Here is a 25,327-nt window from a genome sequence, read left to right on the forward strand (position 1 = left end):
GATGACGGACGCTTGTGTTGCGCCCGAAACGTCATGATTTAATTTAGTTGTTTTTTTATTTTATTTTATGTTATTTTTTTACCTACGTGACTTTACCGAATAAAACCAAAGAATATGCATTTGTTCTCTCTGTGTGCACTCATGAAATATTTGACCAAACATTCCAAGAGTCAGCAGACCTGTGGAAAACCTTTTCTGGATAAATAAATATGACTGTTATCATTATTGTTAATAATACTTTTACAACATGAATCATCCAATGTGGGGCTTGTACATAGAGCTGCGCATCAATTCAATGAGTGTAATTGGCCATTAACACATTCCTGCGGAGGGAGCTGGTAGGAACGTTGGGTTACTCGGTCAATGACCAGGGTCAACGGCGGCGTGGTGTATTCCGCAAATATGCCCGACTGTAAGGGCGGGCACAAGCCGGCGTGAGTAGGTTAAACGTTGAGTTTTATAAGGGCACCACGGGGTGACCAGCCCCTCCCCACCCAGCCCCTCCCCACCCTCCCCTCTCCACCCAGCCCCACCCCTCCCATTTTTGGATGCAGGACGGACAGACACAATTATCCCCTGTGGGCTGGTGTAACCAGGAGGTTCCTACCAGTATTATTATGTTATCCTCCACGTGTTCCCCAACATGGTTGCCTGAAAGCAGCGGCTTGTGCTCAGGCTTGGTGTAACTTGACAGCAAGGCCCCGTTTTGTGTATGGCGGGGGGAGGGGGTTTGGAAATTAGTTTTTTGTTGGAAAGTAAGAAAATATACAGTCCTGTTAAAAGTTATGTTCTTTTATTGTTGCCGGGAGTGTTGTCATGTATCCGTCTTGACATATCTTGTGATGGTTTAGCAGTAGCTGTGATTTTGCAGCGTGCATATAATCACAATGTGTTTTATGACCAATCCGATTCCATTTTGCTTTGCAGGCGTGCTGCTTGTGAATCAACTGCAGAGGCCACTCAATAATCCTTCTTACGTACTATAGGGTATTGACTTTATGTCCAGAGTTCGGTCTGCTGAAAAAGTATAATGCCCTCTTTTAGATGCTTTGTAACTCTTTAAGTGTTTAATTTCCATGCCGGTTTTGTTTTCTCAAAGCGTGTGCTGACATAGCAACTAAAAACAGGTCATTTAGCAATGTGCTGTGTGAACGTTTTTTTCTTCAAGTTTTAAGTTTTCTCCGTAATCTGCAATGTGCAAACAGTGCCCTTCCACTTCATGCTTGGATTGTATATCTGTTTAACGATGGAGAAGCCTTCATTCAGCAGTAGAATGAGAATGGTCAGTGATATCGATCATGATAATATTTCTTTGAGTTTTGAGTGTTCTACAAGAAGGTGAATGTTCCTTTGGGAATCGATGCACGTTTGGAATATTGATTGAAACCATCGCGCTCAAATAGGTACTCCCAAGCAGTGCTCTCTCTCTCTGTTTATAAAGACACAGTCCTTGGTCAATACAGCAAACAAGAACAGCCATTAGGAAGAATTAGATAGTTGTTTGCATTAAGCACGGCGGAAAATAAATGTACCTCCATAATGTGTTTTAGCACATGATTGATTTTTACTGTTGCAGATTGAAATGCAATTTGGATGATGGTTAATGACTTATTGCACAGTTGTTGCTTTGCTGGAAGCGCATGTTTTTAGGCTGGAGAATATGCACTGAATATTGAGTGGCAGTGATGGCATTTTCAAAGCTTTCAAAGCATTTGTATGTAACAAATTGCTTCTAAGATTATATTCTACTTAATTACCATTTATACTTCTGAAGCATGTTTCCATAGTCTCTCAATTCGTAACATTTCCTGGTCCCTACATATACTGTTATGTTCCTGAACTAACTTACACAGTTCTAAAATACTATTTGGAAATATATTGAATGGACAAAATTATTTTGCTCATTGAATATTGTTCACCGAGCTGTGTAATTGCGTGTAACAGCCATAAACCACATTTGCAATGACATGTCAGCCCAGCGGCAAGACCACATTGTAAATAGTATGTTGCATCTAAGCTTGGCACTATCGCTAAAGTGCTTAAATAAATAGGTAAATCAACTATGAAAGCTCATGCATATCAGGTGCTGAATAATATATTAATGGGGGGCTCCCCCCCCCCTTTGCAGTGTGCTGACGTGGCACAGATATCTGATTGTGCAGTAATGTTTTGCCCCCAACAAACACACCTGTCCGCTCAAAAGAAATCTATTGCCACATTGCGATTGTAGGTCGGGAGTCGTCATTATTACCCGCCGTGTGAGCCAGAACATTTCCAAAATGTCTTGACTCGTGAAATCTGGTTAACCAAGACTTTGTGGTGTTTATTCAGTGTCCAAGCACGGTTGTCGTGACGGCAATTTATTCCCTGTGGCTTGTGTATTGGATGTTGTGGTGTTGTAGTTGTTCTGTTGCTTACATTTTAAATCGGATATTATAAATACCACGAGCTTTACTAAAAGACGAGTCCTTTCCGCAACGAGTGACATTTTTCAAATTGAAATTGAAATAACATTTTGTGTCTCCTGCCAATGCTCGTTTTGAAAGAAATTCCCACTATCTCGAACACTGCAGGCGAGCAGAAGAATAGTTGAAGACAGCTGTTACAACACAATTTAACATTTCAACCCGTTGTCTCGGTACACAATTGTATTGCAAGTGCAAGTACATTTGTGTTCAATAAACCATAAAGGATTTTAATGATGACGTCGCGTACGCATTACGACACTGCGATCGTTTTTCCATCGTGCTTTGTTGTGGCTGTGAGGATGCAGTGTCACTTTTCATATGAACGTTGCATAGTACGTAGAGCTTTACTTTTTTAACAGCAGGATTAATGGGAAGTGAAGGCCACGCATCTGCCATAATGGCTGCTGTGTAGACAGATTGGGGCTGCTTTGTGCTTGGGGATGATGGCCTTAAGATGGTTTGAATCCAGACCGATACGGTCTGTAATATTTTGCCAGGCGGAGACAGCAGGGTGCAAGATTAGGGATTTTATTGCCTGTGCCGTAACACATGTGGTGAACGTGTTGGGCCAACGCGACTGAAAAAGCACTTATTTTTTCACCGATTTGTTTTTGAAGCATGAAACAGGGTCCACAGGTGACAGAACCCTAAAAAGTCATGAATTACCTTCGCAGCAAAGATTGCTACTCTGCACATAGCTTGACACATGAGGCGCTTCAGTGTGTCACTGTTGATGTTTTTTCATATAGCGCAGGTGAAGGAGGTTACCTTTCCTGGTGGGTGAGGCTCATTGCTGAGAAAGGGAGTGCAGTCTGGTCCATATGCTTATCGCTTAAGTGTTACATAAAGATAATACAGCTTTCATTGGTGTAGATATACTTGCACTTTTGGGTATTATTTCCATCCATAATTTTCTTTTTAAAAAGTTATCGAGAGCATTGATAAAATTATTACTCCACTGGATGTCATTTGGCAAAGTTTGACATATTCAAACGTAATTTGGTAGGTGGCATAGTCCACTCTTCTTTCATGCTCGCACATTGAAATGTTACGTTACGGTGAGATGTAATGAATTTGAATATAATGCACAGCAGCCCAATGGCTTCCTTTCTCTTGGGCCAGAAAGTCTGAAGTAAAATTTCAATTGTTGGGGCTGCCAGACCATGCAAGTGCAGCAATCAAACGCCCTGTTGCCATATTCATATCTCTGAGCTAAAGTCACTGGACACTGACTTAAGCCCGATGAATGCAGCTCACTTTGGTTTTTCATTTATTTGGTTGACTGCACCATTCCTAAAAACCGTAGGGTTTGTTAAAGCTTCGCTGATCTTTTATTTTCCACAACCGTGAATATTGTTGCCGCTGAATTCGTGCTTTGGGCTGCGGGTGCTTTCCACGAAACATGTAAATGCAACTTCAGTCCCACGACAAAAGTCATGCGTCTTCCCATAAACGGCATAAATGGAGGTTGTTACTCGATGTCAGCTATTCTCCTGTGCCATTGTAAAATGCAAATGAGACGTTTAATGGTTACGCCGTTCCTTGAGGGCTTAAAGGACGACGGCCGTTAAGTGGGCAAAGCCTCCTGTGAGACTGGGCTTCAGGGTCTCCACTCGCGGGCCTGTTGCTGGTGCTGCTGGAGGTTGATTGTCCAAACGCCGGTGGCAGCAGCAGTGGTGGTGGTGTTGGTGGCGGTGGGCCAAGTGCCCTGGTGGCCCCGCGCTGTGGGTGGCCGCGGCCCCCACGTTTATCACGCTGCCACAGATGCACAATCGGCGGCAGCGCCGTGTCCTTGAAAACCCACCAGTGATTCCAATTTCTGTGCGCCCGTGCAGTCTGATCTGCGTTGTCTTGTATTTTTTGGCTGTTTTTGTGTTGTAGATAACTACATTTAGTGGAATAAAAAATGAATGTGTCTTATGTCTCAATGGTGCTGAACGGTTTGGTGTTGGTGTGTGTGTGCTCACGAGTGTCTTCATGTGAGGTTAAGGGCAGTGGTGATTTAGTGTTGGCTTACTGATAAAGTTCGAGTGACCTGGGTTATATTCCTCACTGTCACGGGTGTAATTGGTGTCTGAAGCCAGTTTGGACCTCTGCTATAGTGACTTAGCCCATGATTGTGATGAGTAGTTTATGGGCAGCAACAACTTGTGTCATAAGCTTGATAATTAGGAGAGCGTATAATTCCATAGGAGTAAAACGGTGTTGGACTGCTTTGGGCACTGCGCTCAAAAGCTGGCCGCCTGGGTTTGGTTCCTGACCTCAGCTAACATCAGTGACAAGTCCACAGCTGAACCATTCCTGGAACCTCCTTTCACCAACCCACAGTGACCAGCATGATGAAGTATTATTGAAAAACCCCAGTGACAAACATGGCATTGGAGAGGCTTTTATCCAGACCAGTGAATTGACAAAGAGCTCTAAGAAATACATATTTCACGATCTTAACAACACATTCTGACTGCCTATCTTTGAGAACTACCAATGATTACTAAACAGCTTCGGCAACTGTAGATTAGAAATGAAATAGAGCACAATTTGAAGGATACTGATCTCGTAATGTAAAGGCTGTAGTCTAATTAAAATTTAGCAGCAGGTTATAATGGCTTTTGTGCAGTACCCTGTTATGCATGTTGCTAAAGTTTGCATGACCAAGGTTGTGCATCATCTTAAATAGCTTTCACAAGTATGAAAACTGTTAACCACTTATGTGACTTGGATGCCTGCATGCCAAGCAGCAAACGGCATTGAAATTATTATTTTACTTCATATATCATCTTCCCACGTGGAATAAGATGAACAGATGTTGCAGGCAAATATATTTTTTTGCTGTAATTTTATGGATGATAATGGAAGTTTTACAAACAAATGACCATTTAGGGTCTGTTTTGTCATCCATAAACTCATTAATGCAATGTTTAAAAAATAAATTTAGGGTTTTGTTACCCATCTTTGTTTTCTTTCATGCGTATTTGTATATAAAAAATATATTTGTGGAATTACGAATACTGCATGCCATTTCAGATGAACATCCCAGCATGAGACATGGCACCTTTTCAATCTGTCTACCCCCACATTGCTCATATCCCTTCCTTCCCATTGTTTATTTGATTATATGCCTGTGATTGGCACGCTAAATTCAGGAAGCATACTGAGCTCCATCAGTCGTGAACTCATGCGGTGTAGAAAAAGAGGCAAAAAAAAAAGTTGGGCACAAATTGAGGGCACCATGGCAACAAGGCAGGGTGATCGTTTCTGTTTGTGAGCGGAAGGCGATCTGTGCGGGCTGTTGTGGGCCGACTGAGCTCAAGCACGCGTGTAGGCGTGCGTGCGTGCGTGTCTGTGTGCGTAAGAGACTGGAGGCTGAGAGGCTGAGAGGCTTTGAGAGGGAGGGGTCGGATGAGCTGCTCCAGATGAACAATTAGGCGTAAGAGGCCAGGATTTCATGCGAGGGCGCGACGCTCCGCTCTCCACTCTCGCCGTGCGCTCGGACCGCGGCGTTCGTGCCCATGTGTTTGTGTGCGCGCGTGTGCGCACGCGTGCCCGCACATCCAGCGAGACGGGCGGGAGGGATCGCACGCACGCTTCGACTCGGCTGTTTGTGATGGGCTCTGACGTACGGTCGGCACAGGTTGACGAAATGAACCCAGCATCTGAGCTGCCACGGACAGGCAGGGCAGCGTCCGCAATGAAATAATGGCGACTGGTTCAAGTGGTGCCCTTCAAACAGCCTGAACCATGGAGTTACTGATGGCGATTTTAAGAATCAGACCTTTGGTAAGGTACCCTCGGGCTTGTATTTTGCTCTCTGTTGCTTCAGCCCTCATTGTTGCCATTTTAACTGCATGCGTTTGCATCAATTCTTTGAGCATGCGTTTTCGTGTCCGGAATTGTGCTTTGTACCCGACTGTATGCCTAATGCCTTCATCCTTAACTCAGAGGGAGTTGATTTGTAAAGCATGGCGTGCTGTTAGTGATTTGGAGTCTATGGGTCCCGTGCATTAAAAGTGGTGGCGGCGGCGGCAGTTGAGTGTTGATGTTTATCGGGAGGCGAGTTTGAGCTGCAATGGAATGGAATAGAGTTGCTCTTAGCCACTTTGCTACTGCCGTTCCATCGTTGGATATTTCTTACCACTGCTGAATCTTGGACAATGATGAGACGGCTCCCTGTGTTTTTTCACTTGTGCGCGGCACGTCCAATGTCGTCTGTGTGTGTTTGTCTGCATAGAGGCAGACGAACGGCCGCTCGAATTTCCGATTGTGCGCTTAGCATTGATCTGCTCGGCGCGTGTGCTCGCTGATTGGCCTCAGACTCGTGTGATTTTTATGTCAATGTCTTAGGAGATTGGCCATGTGTGGCCTACCAGGTAATGGCATTGAAATTCAACTTAACTTTGATAGCTATCACGTCCTAAACGTGTTTATCCATAACCCCCACGAGAGCATGGAATTGGCCGTGTCTCATTGTTATTGGGGTATTTGCGCTCGTTTTCATTTGTGTAATATTGCAGTTAGCAGCTGCAGTATGGGCCTTTTTAACCAGGGGTCTTAATAAAACCTGGCCAGTTGCAATGATTTGGGGCATGTAGTGCTAGAACAGGGTTTATTTTCAACCGTAACTGTGGCTGCGACTGGATTTACGATATTTGTGTTTCTACTGTATACATGCACGCAATAATGTAAGTGTGGGTGCTATGCATTGTTATTCACCCGAAGCCAGGTGATGGACAGATATCACACCTTCCTGTTATTGATCCACATTTGGTTAAAGCCATCAGCACCTTTTTATAACGCCACTGCAGTTTCCAATAGAGAAAAATGAAAGGTCATTCTCCAGGATATTTGTTTCTATATTCTCTCCATAGAGTTGAGTCGCCAGATATTTAGTTCAGTAAAATATATGGTGCGGATTCTCACGGCACCATTAGTCACCGGCTGTAGCAGGCTTTTGCATTGGCCAAATTCAATCAGAGACACGCCCTCAAGAGACACATTTAAAATGCCCACCGACTTTGTTTCCGTTTTGATCAAATAAATAGGTAGATTGTAAAGCTTTATTTAAACACCCCTGCGTGTACGTCCTATACGTATTTTTATATTTTTTTGAAAGCTAACATTTTACAATGATTGTCTTACTGCAATTGTTGACATTTAAGGCACTCTATTGATTTCACCTTCATGTGCGTTGATTCATAATAAGTTGTGGGGGACGACGTCGGCTCGCTGTGCTCGATTCTTTCTCAAGTCTGCTCTGGGCTTGAGACGCACGGGTCGTGAGCTGGGAGCGCTGCACTGATTAGGCAGAGGCCCGGTGGTACCGCAATAAAGGGATGTAAAGGCACGAGACGAAAACAAGTGGGAAATGCATGGCTCGTCGTTACGGCCTCCTGCCGTGTCGCGAGAGACGGACTCTTTGAGTCGCTGCGTGTGATTGCCTGCGCTTGCTTCATCGGTGTCTGACAAATTGCGTTTAGACCTTGGCAAAATCCATTTCCATTACACATTGGCATGCAGGGAATGTAGCCACGTGATTTGTTTTTTTATATATATCTATCTCAGAATAAAACTAAATTGTCTTTATTCTGTCATATTATTAGTCCTGATGAAGTCTGTAGCCCAAACCAATTGTTCCTACATTTTTCCTACTTCAGCGTTATATCAGTCCTCTTACCCAGTGGCGTTATGCCATATTTATCAAAAGAAAAGAAGTTGAATTCTAATGGGTTCCTTTTGGAGAAAAATGAGAGCTTGGCTGTGTTTCAGCCAGTAGAGTTTCTACGGCGTTGCAGTCTTATTATTTGTGGCGCCGGTCCCCTCGTCTGGCGTGGCATTTCGTTCATGGTTCATTCACTCGGCGTAATTGCCATTGAGGATTTGTAAGATTTATCCCCAGAAATGTCTTTTACATTTTTGCCCTGCAGCATTATTCAGTAAGATTTTTCAATAAAGCTGGCTTTACATTTGTCAACATGTAACATGTAACTGATATGCGTCAATTTTTGTTTAATTTAAATAAATGCAAAGTTATTGTCAATTAGCCGTATGTATATGAGCATAAGCAATCATAATTGGAGATTGGAAACATATTAATTACGTCAGAATCCGTTATATTTTATATCACGGTTTTGCCTCTCAAGAAAAAAAATTGCGTATTTTATTTTTTTAAAATCTGCACGCTTTAGAAAAGGGACGACGTTGTCTTGGAAAAGATAGCGGCACTTATATGGAATTCTGAATGGACCTGTTGAGTGCTAGCAACTGTTGAAATTGGCTGTCTAAATGGCCTTGAGGCTCTGACGTCTTTCTTTTGTAGTTTTGGTGCGGATTCTTGAATGATAGCATTTGATAAAGTGGGTAAAAAAAATTATACGCCTTTTTTATATGTGACATTGACAAGATAAAGAAACGCACAACACACAGAAGCCAAGGTCTTTTCGTAGAATAGCACCGTTGCCTCTGAATTGTCTCTAAATTAAATGTGAATTCCATTGTATTTTGTTACTCTATTTGTAAAGGTATGGAACTTATATATTTATTCGTCTCAACAGGTGATACTCATTTGTTCAATAAAGTCTCGTTATGCTCCAACAACCATTGGGGCAGCGCCCATTTCCTTTGGTCGCTCCTGAGACAGTGGTGGAAATGTCACATGACCACGGTGGGCACCGGTCTTGTCCATCACGTGGTCACCCTTGGTTTCCCACAAAGTGATAATCATTTTTATTCATCAGTTCGGAATAAGGGCCTAAGTGAACCCCCTGACCAGGATTGAACTCCCAACCTTCCAACAGAAACTTGAGCATTGCCAACGACGCCATCGGCCAGTTCATTTATGCTGTCCTTTGCCAATCCACTGCTGGATAAAGACCTCCCAACTGCTGTCATCCACCGGGTTTGTTAAAGGGGGACCCAGAATCCAGTTCACATATTTCCCACCACTGATGTTACCTGTGGTCAGGAGTCAAACTCAAATTTCCAGGTTCATTAGGAGGACTGCACGAAACACCGGTTGGCCATTCTAATGGTTCACAAATGAGCGAGCAAACAAAAACCGATTCCGGAGAAAGGAGGTGTGTCCCCTTTCCTGCCGAGCGTAAAGCCCGCGACTGCTGCACTCCGCCCAGCTTCGCGTGGCTCCCAGGGAGATCACGCGCTGATTGATGATTTTGTAGTAACGCATTCCGTGCTTGGCTTGCAGGGGAGGCTTACAGGGGTCAGGTGCAGGGCAGCGTGACCAGTGGGCGGTAGGCAGCCACCGTCTCAGTTGGGAAGCGTCACCACGCTCTTGGTAGTGGTAATTAGCCGTCTAATCTGGACATTGTTTAAGTAGAACCGTTGTGAACTAGTGTTCATTAAAACGTTATTGCATGAATAATACTGAGTGGTTGATGTTTGCTATGCGATGTAGGACCCCAACACTTTTGTAGGCAATATATTTTGTAATGCCGCAATTACTTTTTTATGGCGAATATGTCGGCATAGGTAATTCCCCCACACTAAAAGCTGACAAAATGCATTGATTCATGCAGTCAAAATATTGTGTGGCGGGAGGGGATTTCAGCAAACGGCATGTGCAGTCTCTTTCCTGAGCCGCTGCGAGGCATAGCCAGGTCGTCGGCTCGCCATTCGTTCACACTCCATTGCATCCTGCATGAATAGGTTGCATGGGATTCACTTGGGCCCAATATTATCCCAGCTTAAGTCTTTCTGCCCTCGGTGCATGACTTCTCATTTGGTAGAGAGAAAAAATCACAAGTCTCGTCAGCCTGGGCCATGCAAATCTCTCACTTACCTGCCTGTTCGTCATGGTTGTAAAGCTAATATAACAATGATAAGATAAGGTATGGTTATTCTTTTCAACTTTCACTGCTTCTCGTAGGTAATATGTTTTTTAAAATTATTTTATCAAGCAAAATCATTGTTGTTTATTATGAATAACATCATTGCTGTTTGCTATGGCATGATATGTGTTGCTCTGTTTGATGTGTGTACAGATATTTGACTTCCTGCAATATATTATAACCTTATTGAGTTTATCCTCAATTATTGGCAACATATTAAGTCATCAAGTCTCTGCAGGTATTAAACATGTTCAATAATGAAACATGAATATGCTGCATTTCAATGTTGTCAATTTTCAACTGGTTGAGCCTCCTGAATCGACTTTATTTTACCACTATTATATATTCATTTAATTCTGGTTGGATAGTGGTTTGGCAGGCACAGACCACGTGCAGCTAACTATCCCGTTCTGTTTGTGGCCATGTTAGTTTAGATATTTACATTTTAATTTTGTTATATATTTCGCAAACGTATATTCAATATACCGTCAATTATTATCGACAACATAAAATGTCTTGTTTCATACGTTGTCGGTAATTGAGGACACGTTAACTAAGTTAAATATATTTTCGCAAATAAAACACATGTATACGAATCAAACTTAGCAACACGTATCATGCCACAGATTGGCATGTGACACATTTAGCCTCGTGTTTACATTACCAGTAGTCTGGGGCAACCGATTTGTAAGTTTTGGCATGTCAGTTTTAAAACTACATTCCCCACTGGGTGAGTAACATATATATACAGCATTGTTCCTTTTGAGCAGTGAGTCTGGTGATGAAATAATATTGAATTTACATCTGCGTCACATCAGCTTGTTTTATTGTCAAGGGTATTTAAGCTCGGTCTGCTGGAGTATTTTATACATTTCATCCACCCAAATGAAAACGCAGTTTTACCGTTCTTCGCAAAATAATCCAAAGATATATTACTCATGTAATTACTTTCTCAAAGGTACTAGGCATGCAACCCATGTCCGGTAGAAGGCTGCATAATGGCTTTAGAAAAAAAATCACCCAATTATCATCAGAAAGTCTCCCTTTTACTCAAAGGGTGTTTCATCAGTGCATTCAATACAAATAAGTTAAATGAATAATGTAAATTTTCATTGAATGTCTACCTCTTAAATACACATTGAGTAATGTGTTGTGCATGGCTCTGTTTGAATGTTGATGCGTTCATGAGCCCCTTCAGGGTTAGCTATGTACAACTCGTGATCAAATTAACAATGTAATCAGTGGAATAGATATTAAATGAAGGGACAGATTGTATCGAGGTACAAATTGGCAGGGGGAGACCACTGCATAGCGTGAGTGCATTGCTCATAACACTGCATGATGTTGATTTCTTGGAGGAAAATTACAAAGAGGGATTAAACACTGACAACAGCTCGTGGAGGTGAGCAGCTTTAAATTGTAAGTGTTGCTATCACAATGATCCCGTCTGTAATGTGCCCGCGTGCCTTGCACGTATGTACTGCATGGGGGGCGCTGGGGGATGCTCGCTGCAATTGGAAAGCTGCTCTGTTTGGGCATTCCATTTGAGAATATTTTTTCTTGTACTCTTAAATTAAGCGATTATTTATCAGCCTTGCAAGTTTCACTGCCGCCATGCTCCCTTCCACCACACCGCCTGCACATGAACTCGGCGTGCTGTGACAATAGGTGGTGCTGCTTCTCCTAATCAATCCCTGTCCACCCTTAATTTGAACCGGGAACGTGTGGACGCTCGAGAACACGGGTCAAAACATTCGCTGCTCGCGTATTTGTTTTGCGCCATTAAGAATATGCACGTTGTAATTGCATTCTCAGCCTTTTTGTTTTGGTGGAAAGCTGCAGTTGGATTTTCGAGTAGACTGCTAACTTAAGAGCCTGCTCTGCTATTTTTGGTGGGGAGCGGTTGTTGTTGAGTTCGATTCCCGCTCTCAGCCAACACCACTGATGATTATTCGAAGGGGCGCGAGGCGTCCCCTAGCTCAACTCAGTTTTAAATGAGTACCTTCTGTGGTGTGTAAACATCACCACTAGGGAGACAAAGGCGGCCGGGCGTGGTCCTGGCTACCAACCCCGTCGTGTACCGTTCCGGCCTTCATAGGTGCTCGCTAACAGCACCTTCCCCCCAACAGTCTGTTAAGGCTATACGGGGGAATATTTGTTTTGTATTTTTTTTTTGCTTGGCTTCCGTTGCATTTAATTTTTTTAAATCGCGCAACGCCTTGGGGGCAGTACGTGCTTGCCCGCGGGGCCAAGCCCCAGCTGTTGATGATCACCGTCCTCCAAACCCGAGCCCCCTTCCCCTCTCCACCACGTACAGTTGGCAGTGTGCGGCCATCTCTCTCTGTGTGCTCGGCAAACTCGCACACTCTTATACCGTAAAGTGTCTATTTTACATGCATAATGCAATGATCTGGCTTGCTTCATCCTCAAGTTAATATTTGGGGAGAACACAGCAGGGCATTAAAGCTTTTCGAGTCCATTGAATGTAAATCGAGGATGGTGTGTAAAACCTTCACTACCCTAAATGCATCGGCTCCTTCAGAATTCTTGAAATGTTGCGTAATCATTATCTTTCATACATTTTTCGCTTATTTTCCAAATGTTACAAATATTCTTTGTGCGATGCGTGAGGGTGTCCTTTCTTGAACATTTACGAACGTGGAGTCCCACATTTGCCGCCTGCGTGTTGGGCAGGACTGATAAGGGTGGCTGACTTTAATTGGGCACGGAGCGTCTTTGTCGTGCAGCGATGCATTATGTCCGCCGAGCTGCTTGTTGTCCGTGTCAATGCGTCCGTTTTGTTTTGGAAGCTCTACAAAGTTTAAAAATGACAACAACAGCAAAAACAGACCCGATGGAAAGTTTGCATCATGGTCTGTGAATTTTACATGTCGTCATAACCCTTCAAGCAGTGACCTAAGTATGCCAGGAATATCACACAGGATCTCTTCGGCGTCGATCGAGTGAGAAGTATTGACATCCTGAAAGCCACTCCAACCTGCTTATGTCACCTGCCCCGTGTATCCCTTTTGTGGGTATTGTTGTACTTGGAAAAGCTGTGTGGTTAATGAAACATAAACTGATTGTATTTTTTTTAAAGATCTTAATTAATTTTAACACATCTAATTTTTTATTTAGAGACTTTGGCTGCATAATTTTTAGAGGGAACAAAGACACTTGACTAGTATGTATTTATACGAAACGTTGCATGTTGACCTTAATATTGACCTGGAGTGATTTATGCAATTGAATTAGGGTTTTGCTTAAATATTAAAGTGTCCTTATTTGCTTTAGCCATTCATTCCAACAAGACATGAGCTCCTTCACAAGACTCACTCCAGAGGCCTAAGCATGCTTACAACTAAATTAGAGATTTGTTGTATTTTCTATTGTCGGTTGAACCTTTAGAACAAAGTCTTTATTTTTAAAAGGTAGAAAACAGCGAGCTAGCTTTGCCAATATAGGTGTCATGGGATGTGCTGGCGTGGCTGACCGCTTGAAGGTAATACCAGGGGAGGCAGGCACACAGCTCCAAGACACGAGCGTTCATGCCTTGGAACTTGTTTGATTCTCCACGACAAAGTCATCCCCACCTGCTCCCCCCTGCACCCCCCCCCCTCACACTTTATATCATGAATTTCAACTCAGCACTTCAACTCTCCCAATCCATTTCTCCTTTCCCTCGCACACCTGCCATAGTTCCGACCCTTCTCTGCAACGCACACCTACCGACGACGCCCGCTGCCGCCGTCTCGTCCTCTTTATCCTCCTCTGTCAACACTTCCTCCCTTGCTTTTGCTCCGCCCGCACGTGATGCACGCTCGTGGGTCATGTGGCCCGCCTCCACGCCGGTGACATTCTCTTGTCACGCAAAGGACCGGGCTCTGTCGACAAAGAGAATAATTGATGACGGGCATGAATAAATCTCACGGCCGAGATTTGCAGCTCAGGCCAGACAGCTTTTGTAGGCGGAGTTGGCTGGAAGCATCGCGGGCCTGCAGGTAGAAATAGCGGGGGATACTGCTCTATTAGCATTTAATTTACTTATTTCCATACATGCAGTACTGTCCTTACATACGCGTACTTTATGACTAAGTTAGAATTGCAGCATCGCTGAGAAGAGAAAGGCGTATTTGTACACTTTGTAATACATTTTTCCCGGATATGCGAGATTACATCGGCCGTATGTGTCCATGTGTTTTTAATAGTTCCCAGACCCACCTGCGTTTGGTGGTTTATGCTGAAGATATTGAAGGGGAGTCCTGGGCTCCTTTGTTGTTGTCGCTTTGGATTGGTCTAGCTTGTGCCTGTGGTGAGGTCGCTTTTGGGATCTATTTGTTGTGCTGTGTAAAAATCGAGCCGCTCCGTTTTGCTGATTTTTCTGTGCGTGCCACTGATGTCTGCCCCCGTATCGTGGTGAGTATGCTATAGTTGGTTATAAAGTTGTGGCATTAACTACCGGTCTGATACTAAATCAATGGTGTTTGTTCAACGGGAACACTGGTATTGACTGTTGGCGGTTTGTTTTTCAGTAAGTAATTGCCCTTGTAGGATGGGGGAAGGTGTGTTGTGTTTTTTGGTAAATATATTTTTTTGTCCTAAAGGTTGAATCCAGTGAAATTTGAAATAGAAATGCGCCACGTCGTCTGCAGAGATTCTATTTCTTTTGTTTGTCTAGCCGGGGCCATATTTCAGTGGCATCGATTGCATATTGACGGTCAGCGTAGCGCTCGGCTGCCGAGCGTATTACATGGAAAATAGAGGTCAGAGGTGAAGTGACCTGTACCGAATGTTAATTCCGCTTGTTTGTGTCTCCCGCTGTTGGCGGGCCAAATGCAGCCTTCATCTTCGAGGCTACGTCGCCAGCGTGTTGTGAACTCCCAAGTCCACAATGCACGCGCATCGTGCCCGAGCTACGGGAGCACTTCTGGGGTTTGAACTTGAGCAGAGAGATTTAAGAGGGATGGAGCAGCAGAATTCCGCTTGGTTTATGGGATGTAATAAACTTTTTTCCAGGCCCCGTAAGCGTCTTGACCGGCCCCGTGGCTTCAGTGGCCTGCATTGATCTTGGCTGTTAAGGTAATAGCAGTAGAGCGCAAGGCTTGCAATAAAATACTCTCCTACAGCAGGGAATGCATGTTATAACAGTGAGCCCCCCTGGGGACTGAGGAGGAATGGCCCGGTGAGTGCGTGTTTCCTGCCCCAACTTGCCTGCGTTGCATTCTTTGTTGGAATGACGTTGCATTTTTACGTCTTAATTCGTCTGTGAAATATGAATTGATAATGACTGTCCAGCTCTGATGGATATGCCGGTTGGGGTGGGGAGGGGAGTCGCAGGAGCTTCTGGTGACTGCCTGCAACTTGTGGGAGTAAACATAAATAAATAAATGTACTCGTACAAACCGCCCCCCCAGCCTACCCTGCTGCCGCCATCATCTTTGTCACTTGTCTGGGAGAAGATGAGCCTCTATGCAAATCGAGTTTAACATTCCAGTCCTGCCGCGGCACAGTCCTCGCCGTCGCTGCGTGCGGCGGCGATGATGGGGGAGAGGTCCCACTGTGATGTGGCACGCGTTGTTGGCGAGTTCACGGCATGAGGTCCGCCCTCATAATGTCACCGCACCATCGGCGCCCATCAGGATAATCTGTCGTCTCATCGACGTCTTCATCATTTCCTTCCTTCCTGCACCCTCCCCCCAGCCCATAAACCGCACTACTACGCGGATTTTATTTCCATCCACGTTTTTCTTACTACCGCAGTCGTTCCACGCCTCGATGGCACGCGTGTGCCTTTGGTAAAATCTGCGGCTGCGCAAGAACCTGCCTTTCGGCCACGTTCGCTGATGAATGCGGTCAGCCAACGATGGCTCCTCGTAGTCTTTGTGGGTTGCGTATCGCCGCGTAGCCTGCAGTTTAAATACCAAAACATTAATCTATGAATCATTAATGAGATGTCTATATATAGTTCTGTGTTTGCAAATGGATTTTGCAGCCCAGCTCAGGACTTGATTGGATACACGCTGGCAGTTTATCAGTGTGTTTTCACTCAGAAATTACATTTGAAATGTATTTGTTGTGTTTTTATTATATCTAATTATTACATATCCATCATAAAAAGATGATAGTGATTAATTTGCCTAATATGTTCATCATAACCGTACATAATTTCCATCACTTCAAAGATGTTGGCTGTCTACATTTTTGAGCGTATGTAGGCAATTATTAGGGCATCATGTATTAAGCTAAATTGTAAAAAAAACAGTTTTATCCCCCGAGGTTACGGTAACAAGGGTGTGTCGGCACAGTGCATCTATCCTCACAAATTGGGAATGCCATAATGGGTTCACTGGCTGTGCTCTGGAATCTTAAGCCAATTAAACCAACATTAAGTTTCATGACCCCCACGTAACCTAAACCCATGACACTGGAGTGTGGGCTTTAGAAGTAACTGTTCTGGGCGCTGCAGATGCAATAAGTGTACATAACGTCCCTTTCGCCAGTGCACTGCGGGGTGAGGACCATCTCGCGCCTTGCGAGTGGCTTGGCATTATTTTGATCGTATGTCCCCACGCTGGTAGAGTGCAAGTTAGTGGGTGTGGGTAGCATAGATGTAGGAGCGTAGTGCAGTACAAACATTCATTGTTTCACTGCCCTCTGTTGGCAAAGCGGTATGGATGGCCGGTGATACGGAGTTCCAGACGGTGGATTTGGATGAGGAGTCGGGCAGCGGAATTGTGGATCATCTGGAGTTTGGAAATGAGGGATTCGGGGAGGCCGTGGAGGAGAGAGTCGCGATGGTTGAGTCTGGGGTGTGATGTCGGCTCGGGTCAAGGTCTCGGTAAAGAAAGGGCAGGAGTGGCAGTGTTATGCAGGTGGAGGTGTGAGGCCCTGCAGAGTCGAGATGCTGTATGCGGGAAGAGGGCGAGCTCAGAAGCAATGACAGCTCCAAGGTTTTGCACACTCTCCGTCAGTATAATGCCAGAGTTTAGGGATTGCACGCTCAAACTGGCGGCTTTGCTGAGACTGGAATTTTTGTCAGTGCAGTAAAAAAAATTACATTAAAACAAAATCGACATGATCTTTCATTGAGCGTAGCATTAGTTGGCTTGTAAGTTCTTTCCACAGTTTAGTGGCATTGTCAGAAGTCACAGTTGCTTGGCTTGCATTTGCAGAGGGACGTGTAACTCAATTGAGAAATGCAAACAATGACCACTATTCTGTCCCAAGGTGATAAAATAACAAGGCCTTCCATCCATACGTCTCACACCTGTCCCTCCGTGCCAATAATGGGTCCTTGCTCTAAATTTCCAGCAAGGGGACATCACTCGGTGGTTTAGTTTAAGTCGTTAGGACGCTTCGAATCCCAATTAGTGGCAGGTCGATGAAGCGGTGCGTTCACTTTATCTTGTTGACTGAGAATCCGGCTCACGGGGAGGCATGGGGGGGGCTAAACGTTCAAGGGCTTGAACACTCATTCGCGTGGTGAGCTTTGTGAGGTATTGTAGCACGTGACGAGGGAGGTTTCCACAGGGCCATGAATACAAAGCCCTTTTTTTGGCATTCTAGCAGACTGCGCTAGCCTGTAATGTCTTGTGTAAGCTGTGTAATTACCAGCCACATTAATACACACTAAATTGGCACGCAAAAAAAACACGAAACAAAAGAAGTAATGTTGGGAAGAAAAACTGTAATAAAAATAAAACGTGCAGCAACAATAGAGGGAGTCGGTAGGCATCATGCCCGTGTAGCCCCCTCCCCAAGCGGCAGCTTAATTTGCCCATGACATGAAGGTGCATCCAAGCGTCTGTCGCGCGCTGGTGAGTCTCTCCAGCCTGGGAAGGGATAACTAATGGGGGCGTTGTCATTCTCCATCAGCCACGTGATTAATATACAGGCCACAGTGAGTTTGTATCTCAATATTCCCACCCTGCCCCCCCCCCCGAGCAAGCTTGAGCCTCGACTCGGTCATCCGCACTCCCCCTTCCCTCCGTCCTTCCCTCACTCCCACACGGCAAATTCCCACACCACCTATTTCTGTTAATTAAGTAGAGCCATCGACAAGTGATTCTTCGTCATCGAATGCCCAAGTTGCACAAAAAAGTTTGCGATTTAATGAGAAACCAAAAGATTTCTTGATAAAGGTATAATTCGCGCGTGCAGCACACACGGGGACACGTGCAATCGTAGGCACGGACAGAAAGTTTTGGAAATGTCATAGACATGAAACATCACATTTTTTATATTTCGATATTGATTTTTTTTGTCCTTCCAGCCAGTTTCAGATGGAGATCTCACAAGTTATCACCAGTTTTGCATAAGCTCTGAAATGTTTTTCTTCACACTGTTTAAATGCATGCATATGCCATCTATATGCAAGCTACAGTATCTAGGAATTGAATTAGTGATTATGCCTGGTACAGTAGCTCCTGTTTTGTTTACCTAATCGCAGGCCTTTGTTGCCAAATAGCCAAATGCTATTATTTTATTCCAGTCATGTTAATAAATGTATACACTGCATTATACTCAAATACATCGTGACTTCACTTATTTTCATTTTGCTTCCAAAGTTTTGCATCCCAGGGATTTTTAATTTGAATTTATCGAAGTAATTGTACAACAGCTGTGGCCACTCTCGCAGAGGCAGTGAATGTAAAGTGACAGATTTTACCCCACGAGTCGTTTGCCTTGGGGTAAACGAATTACACTCCCTCTGGGGCCATCGTATTGAGACACTTCTTTTGCCATTGCAGGCAAGAGTTTGATATCACGTGTGTGCGATCGTATTTGCATCGCGCATGATTCTGATCCTTAACGATTGTGCGTTTGTGTACGTAGAGCGCAGACAGGACTGACTTTCCACGGTAGATATGCAGGCCTGAAAGATTAGATTTTCTTCATGTCACTGCGAGGATGAGTTTTGACTTTTTACACATTTTACTTGAAGGTGTTTAGAACGGATAACATCCCACACCATCCGGGGGCAGCGGTGACGCAGTCGCTAGATCGCGCATTATGCTGTGAATTCAGCCACTCGAGTTCGATTGCCTGCCACGGCTAACATCAGTGTCGAGTGATCTGAACCGGGTCTCGGGGCCCCCTCTTTCACTTGCCTTGACCATTGTGATCTATGGTCAAACAGCTTCCATGATTGACACAGCACAGGGCCGACTCCCTCCTCCCCATTTATAATTAAAATCATCATTTACAGCCCTTTGTCAATCCACCGCTAGATGGAGATCCCCCCAGACTGTGTCGATCATTGGGGTTGTTTGAGCATACTTCACCACACTTGGTCAGTACAGGATGGTGAAGGGGCATGCAGCACGGCGCCGGTTCAGATATCACTCGCCACTGATGTTTGCCGTGGCCAGGAATCGAACTCAAGTGGCTGAATTCACAGTACACAAACCACTGTGCCAGCAACCCCCTCTGAACAACATCAGTCAGAGCTAAATATACTGTATTATCAACATTAAATATCCTGTATTCAAAATGGTGCACAGTCACATGTGCGCTTAGTTTGCAGCTTTGAACAAGGAACTCTTTGAGGGGTTTGTATTATGCCGGTAATCTCAAGATTTACACTTGGTGTGCGAGTTGATTATTATACAATCCTAAGCCTGTTTGTTTGTTGGGTTTATTTATTAAAGCATTAATGACATTGCTTTTTGCCTGGTGGGTCAATGTAAATGGAGGAAATAAAACATTAATATCTAATTAATGAAGGTATTTTTAGCTCGTTTATGTACTTATCGAATCTTGTATCTGTCTGTTTGCGAATTTTTACGCAAGTCCATTAGCTGAACAGATATGCAAGGGGTTTTTTTTTTTCTTCCGTTTATAACATTTAAAGTCTCGTGTACAATTGTTGAGCGTGAATTCTAACTGGGAGCTGCAGCGTCAAAATCATGCTGCACTTGTGCCGGACAAAATGGAGGAGATCTGACTGTGCGATGATAACGGCAGAGAACAGATGTCTTGCCCAAGGCAGTTCAAGGGCACGTAATGAGAACCTCGTCTGCTAAGGACGATGTCTTACTCCCGTCCTTGATTTGTAATTCGTCTGCCAATTTTTTGTCTTGGTGGATTGGCTACAAGAGTGGCATGGGAATTGAGACGTGTCGGGCTATGAAGCCGGCAAAGCTAACGTGGACATATCCAGCAGTGACTTAGCCCATCACTATAATGAGTCATTATGTGCTCTAATGACTAATGTCATAAGCTTGATAATTAGGTCAGCGTGACATTTCAGGAGGTATAGCGGTAGTGGTGGACTTACTCTTTGGTTCTTTCGGTAAAGTCACGTAGAAAGAGAAAATTATAAATTACATAATAGCATACGACGTTTCGATTGCAACACAAGCAATTATCATCAGGTACAAATGAAAGAGAAAACAAAACCTAGTAAACTTAGAAGTATAATGCAATACAACACAGATAGTCGGCTAACATAACAGTCAAAGCGCCTAATCAAGTTGTGGACTATTTCACACACCGCCCTCCAAACCCGGTGACCTGAGTTCAGTTCCTCCCGTCACGGCTACCACCAGTGACGAGTAATTCTTGAATTGGTCTTGGGATTCCCCTTCCTTTACCGACTTGCACCGATCAGCGTGGTGAAGTATGATAAGAACCAACTGCCATGACCAACACGGCGGCGTGGGGAGACCTTCCTTCAGCAGTGAATTGACAAAAGGGTTGTGAATGATTACTGTGTAACAACATTTTTCGATTTAAAGCTTTCGTGACTGCAGGGATTCAATAATAAAAATAAAACATAATAAAATATTATTTGTATTATTTTATTACCTCCCTTCTACGTGACTTTACCGAAAGAACCAAGAAGATGTGTAACAACATTTTTTAAAATATATTTTTTGTTCCTGGGTAGTAAGTGTTACTTTCTCATTGCTTATGCCTCAAAAGTACGGAAAATGGCTATTATTCCCCACTAACTTTGCTTTTGTGACCAGGACAGTGATATTTTGAAATTTACCTATTTTCAATTAGAAAACTCGTGCATTTGTGTCATTCCTTCACATAAAGTCCTGGTCACAAATGCAAAGTTTGCGGGGAATAATAGCCATTTTCTATACTTTTGGGGCATAAGCAATTTGAAAATAACACTTTCTACCCAGGAACAAAAATCATGTTACGTAGTGTTATGGTTGTTTGCAAAGTAAACGTGGCTTTGGTGTGTGTAGTCGGTCAACAAGTGTTCATCATAATTAATTCCATTGGCATATTTTTTTCCTGTGCAATTTTCCTTTGGATTATTGTGCTGCACTTTTAAATTAATGTTCTCAAATAATATGTTGCTAAAATAGATATAAATGCAGCTCTCTACGTATGACTCACGTGTTTTTTTTCATGGTGTTACACCCTAAGCAGCTGTGCAGGGAGGAATATTGAAATCAAAATAATTGGTGTGGTGAGTCATGTGAGAAAAACTACATTTTCAATAATCTTGGTTCTTTCGGTAAAGTCACGTAGAAGGGAAACAATAAAATAATAAAACAATAAAATTCTCACGACCTTTCGACTGCAACACAAGCAATAGGTAATTAAAAACAAAAACCGAAAGAACCAAGAATATGAATCCCTGCAGTCACGAAAGCGTTAATCGACATTTGAGTAGTCGTTATTTTAACCAGTACAGGTAGTCCTCTACTTACGATGGAGATGCGTTACGACGACCCCATCGTAAGTCGAAAATATGACGGCCTAGCCTACCTAGGAGTCTTAAAGAATGGTGATAATTTAGCAAAACAGAGCAATTTATCGCGGTAACCTTGAAATGAAATCGCTAAAGCTACGTATCATACATGCATTGAACGTATCGTAACGTATCATATTGTACTGTACTCACCAAGATTCTGTCCGTCGTCTGCATAACTTGAACGATGTTAGGTTGCTGATGGCAATTTTGTCGAATTGCTATCGCCATCGTAAGATTGAAATATTGTAATATCGTAAGTCGGATCATGGTAACTCGGTGACTACCTGTAATCGCATTGGAGTCTTTATTTCATGATTTTCTTTAATTTGCTGCCAGTTGGTGCTATTACGTAATTGCTGAGTGTCATCTCGGCATCATTTAAAATGCGATGCCAGCATGTGACTTTATCAGTCCACTTCTGGATGAAGGCCTACCCGTGCCTTTTTTGTGTTGTAGGTTTTTGTTACCATACTGCACCACACTGGTCAAAGGAGGTCGGTGAAGGGAGGAGCCTCAAAGTCGTTTTTAGATATCACGTGCTGCTAACTGGTGTTTGGCCATGACCAGGAATTGAATACAGGTCACTATCCACTGTACCCGCTATCCCCCCCCCCCCTCGTGTTTTACAAAGCAGTGTTTAATTTTAAACGGGTGAGGATCTTTAATAGGTAATTAAAAACTAAAACAATATATCGTCCGTTAATTATTTTGCACGGTGCAGATGTCGATGGTGTTTTGCATTCATCGGATTTGTTTGGCCACCTGATGGGACAAACGGTTCAGTGTTGTCAGTGTTAATGGGTTAATTAAAGACGTTACATTTGCATACAAAACTACTGCATCCCTTCACCCCTTTTGACTATAACTGTTCAAAATTCCGTTTCACCACTGTGCACTGACTCAGTCTCTTAATGCCTAGTACACACAGCGGTGTTAATCAATGCACAATTTTTTTACTTTTCCGCTATAACCTATATCATCGGTTTAAATTTGAACAAAAGCGCAGGGTGTAATGCAACAGAAGAGCTGAAATCGGTGTCCCTCTTAAAAACACACACAGCAGCACGACTGTTATGATCTTGGTTTTTTTTGCGCGTGCGAGGGTTATGTTGGGTGGAAGGGTTCACGACCTCGCTTACCGGACCTGGAAGGATTGAAGGCTGTTGGAAGAGATAGAGTGGCCGCAGTCAGCTGTTGAGGATTTAGCAGTCGGTGGTGCCAATGTAATTTTGTCGGGGAGCGTCTGTGGCAGAACGGGTCTTGTGCGCAACGAGAGGTCGTTGTCTGCGAGCACGCCGTGCGCGCGTGCCACCACATCGTGCGCAGAAAAACAAAACGCGCGTGCCGTCTCGGTTTAAGAAAGGAGAACTCGTTAAACAAACCACAGGAAAGAGAAAATAAATGGAGCCGTAGAATTGATTTCCCCCCACCCCACCACCACAAACTTCCTGCTGCCCCCCCCCCCCCGAGTTGTTTTTCTCTCGACGAGTGCGTCGCGTCCTTAATAGCGGCAGAAGATTTTATCGAGGCAAAATCCGCCGTCATATCTGCCAGCTGTACGTGCCCGGGGGCAGGAATTGAAATGTAAAGGAAGCATCTGTCTGCCGCTGCTTTACACGTCCGAGTGATTTAAAAACAGAGATCGAGACAAAGAGAGTTTCCATTTTTAATTGTGATGGTGAAAGACGGCCATTGCTTATATGTGTGCAGGCACCACTTGGCAGACAGCACTTAACCACCCACATGCATTATGAGTCTAACTATAGCTGCCCTGGTTCTAGAGCTTATGCAATTCCAGACCTCCGATTGATGAAAATGCTGCTGTGGTGATGCAACTGTGAGTGCGCTATGCCTGGAGAGAAGTTAACTCCCTCGCCTGGAGTGCTGGAGTTTGCATGTTCTCCCTGTGATCGCGCGGATTTTTCTCCGGGTCCTCTGGTTTTCCCCTCCAATTAGAATCAACATGACGTGTTTAGAGAGTATTTGGCTGCTATACATTTCCACATGATAAGCCACTTTGCTGAGCTATCATTTGTGGCCAGGTCGCTTCTGAAAAGAGAGCTCTATCGCTCAGTGGGCCTTACCTGGTTATAATAAAATATTTTAGTTTAAATTGTTTAGTTTTAGAAACCAGTGACCTGAGATCAATTCAGGTGATATCCTAGCAAGTGCTGGGGACGAACCTCTCTCGCCTTCACCATCCTGCACTGACCAGCGTGGTGAAGTATGGTTCAACAACCACCGTGACCACCATGGCTCGGGGAGGTCTTCATGAGTGGATTAATTAAAGGCTCGACATTTAATGATGAGATGCTCCCAACAACATATATGATCAAGTATAAAAAATACTAATTCTGCACTTGACATTTTTTCCCCACCAATCTAGAGAGAGCACGTAAGGCGTGAGCTGGCTTGAGAGTCGTGTGAAATGTTTCATTCGAGCGATCGTGAAAACGTTCCATCGGATTGTGGTGAGGAGTGAAGTCAACCATATTTGGGCCATAAAACTGTCTCGACAAGCTTCGCACTGTTAAGGGAAAAGCGAATCTCCAGCAAAGAGTGGCGCGGTTCTCATCGCCCTGCAGAACTCCAACGTTGCGCAATGGGTCTTTTTCTCCAGTTAAAATGCCAAATATGCGCAGCTTTAAAGCGGGCGGGCAAAAACCTCACATGCTAATTGATCCATAATACAGTTTTTTTTGGGGGGGGGGTTAGATCGCGTAAATATAAATGTGTCGTTGAACCTGCCACCACTCGACACAGCCAATTAGTAGGGTTTGTCACGTAAACAGAACATGCCATTGCTGCTGAGATTTTTAATATTTTCAGAAGGCATTATTTAGAATTTTTAAAACTCGTTTCAATATCACCGCATTACTGCAGGAGAAGTCGTGTATTGCCTTCTCTCGAGAAGTTGGCAGTGTTCAGAATACTAATCCTGGACAAATAACGATTGTACCACGATTTGAGCATTCTATTAAAATGTCGTTTCACAGAGGTACAGCATTTTTTTTAAAGGATTTGCATGTTAAATTGGGCGGAATTATTGTTAATGGGTTGTGGCAGGAGCAGCAGTTAAGTGTCCTGTACTATGAACCCAGCCGCCAGAGTTCAATTCATGGCATGGGCTAGCGTGAGTAGCAAATAATGTCAGAACTGGTCCTGGCCCTAGCCTGCCCCCCCCCCCCTTTACCAACACGCACTACCCAGCGTGGTGAAGTATGGTAAACCATCATAGTGACTGACAATGGGGCATGCTATGGAGCAGCCTTCGTCCAGAATTGAATTTACAGGCCTGT

The 25,327-nt window shown here is 43.9% G+C and overlaps 1 protein-coding gene across 4 annotated transcripts in view; it reads left to right on the plus strand.

Moving 5' to 3' along the window:
- Positions 1 to 25,327, plus strand: part of FBXW7 (F-box and WD repeat domain containing 7) — a 97,480-nt gene that overhangs the window by 36,266 nt on the left and 35,887 nt on the right. Inside the window, exon 1 of one of the 4 annotated variants that reach the window (XM_078601128.1) lies at positions 5,970 to 6,245. The exons of the other annotated variants lie outside the window; for them this stretch is intronic. Coding sequence (XP_078457254.1) covers positions 6,207 to 6,245 — 39 coding nt within the window. The 5' untranslated portion in view covers positions 5,970 to 6,206. Of the gene's footprint in view, positions 1 to 5,969; positions 6,246 to 25,327 lie in introns of those variants that run through there. 4 annotated transcript variants of the gene reach the window in all.

This window comes from Lampetra planeri, chromosome 15, assembly GCF_965212315.1.
Source record: "Lampetra planeri chromosome 15, kcLamPlan1.2.h2, whole genome shotgun sequence".
Lineage (NCBI taxonomy): Eukaryota > Metazoa > Chordata > Hyperoartia > Petromyzontiformes > Petromyzontidae > Lampetra > Lampetra planeri.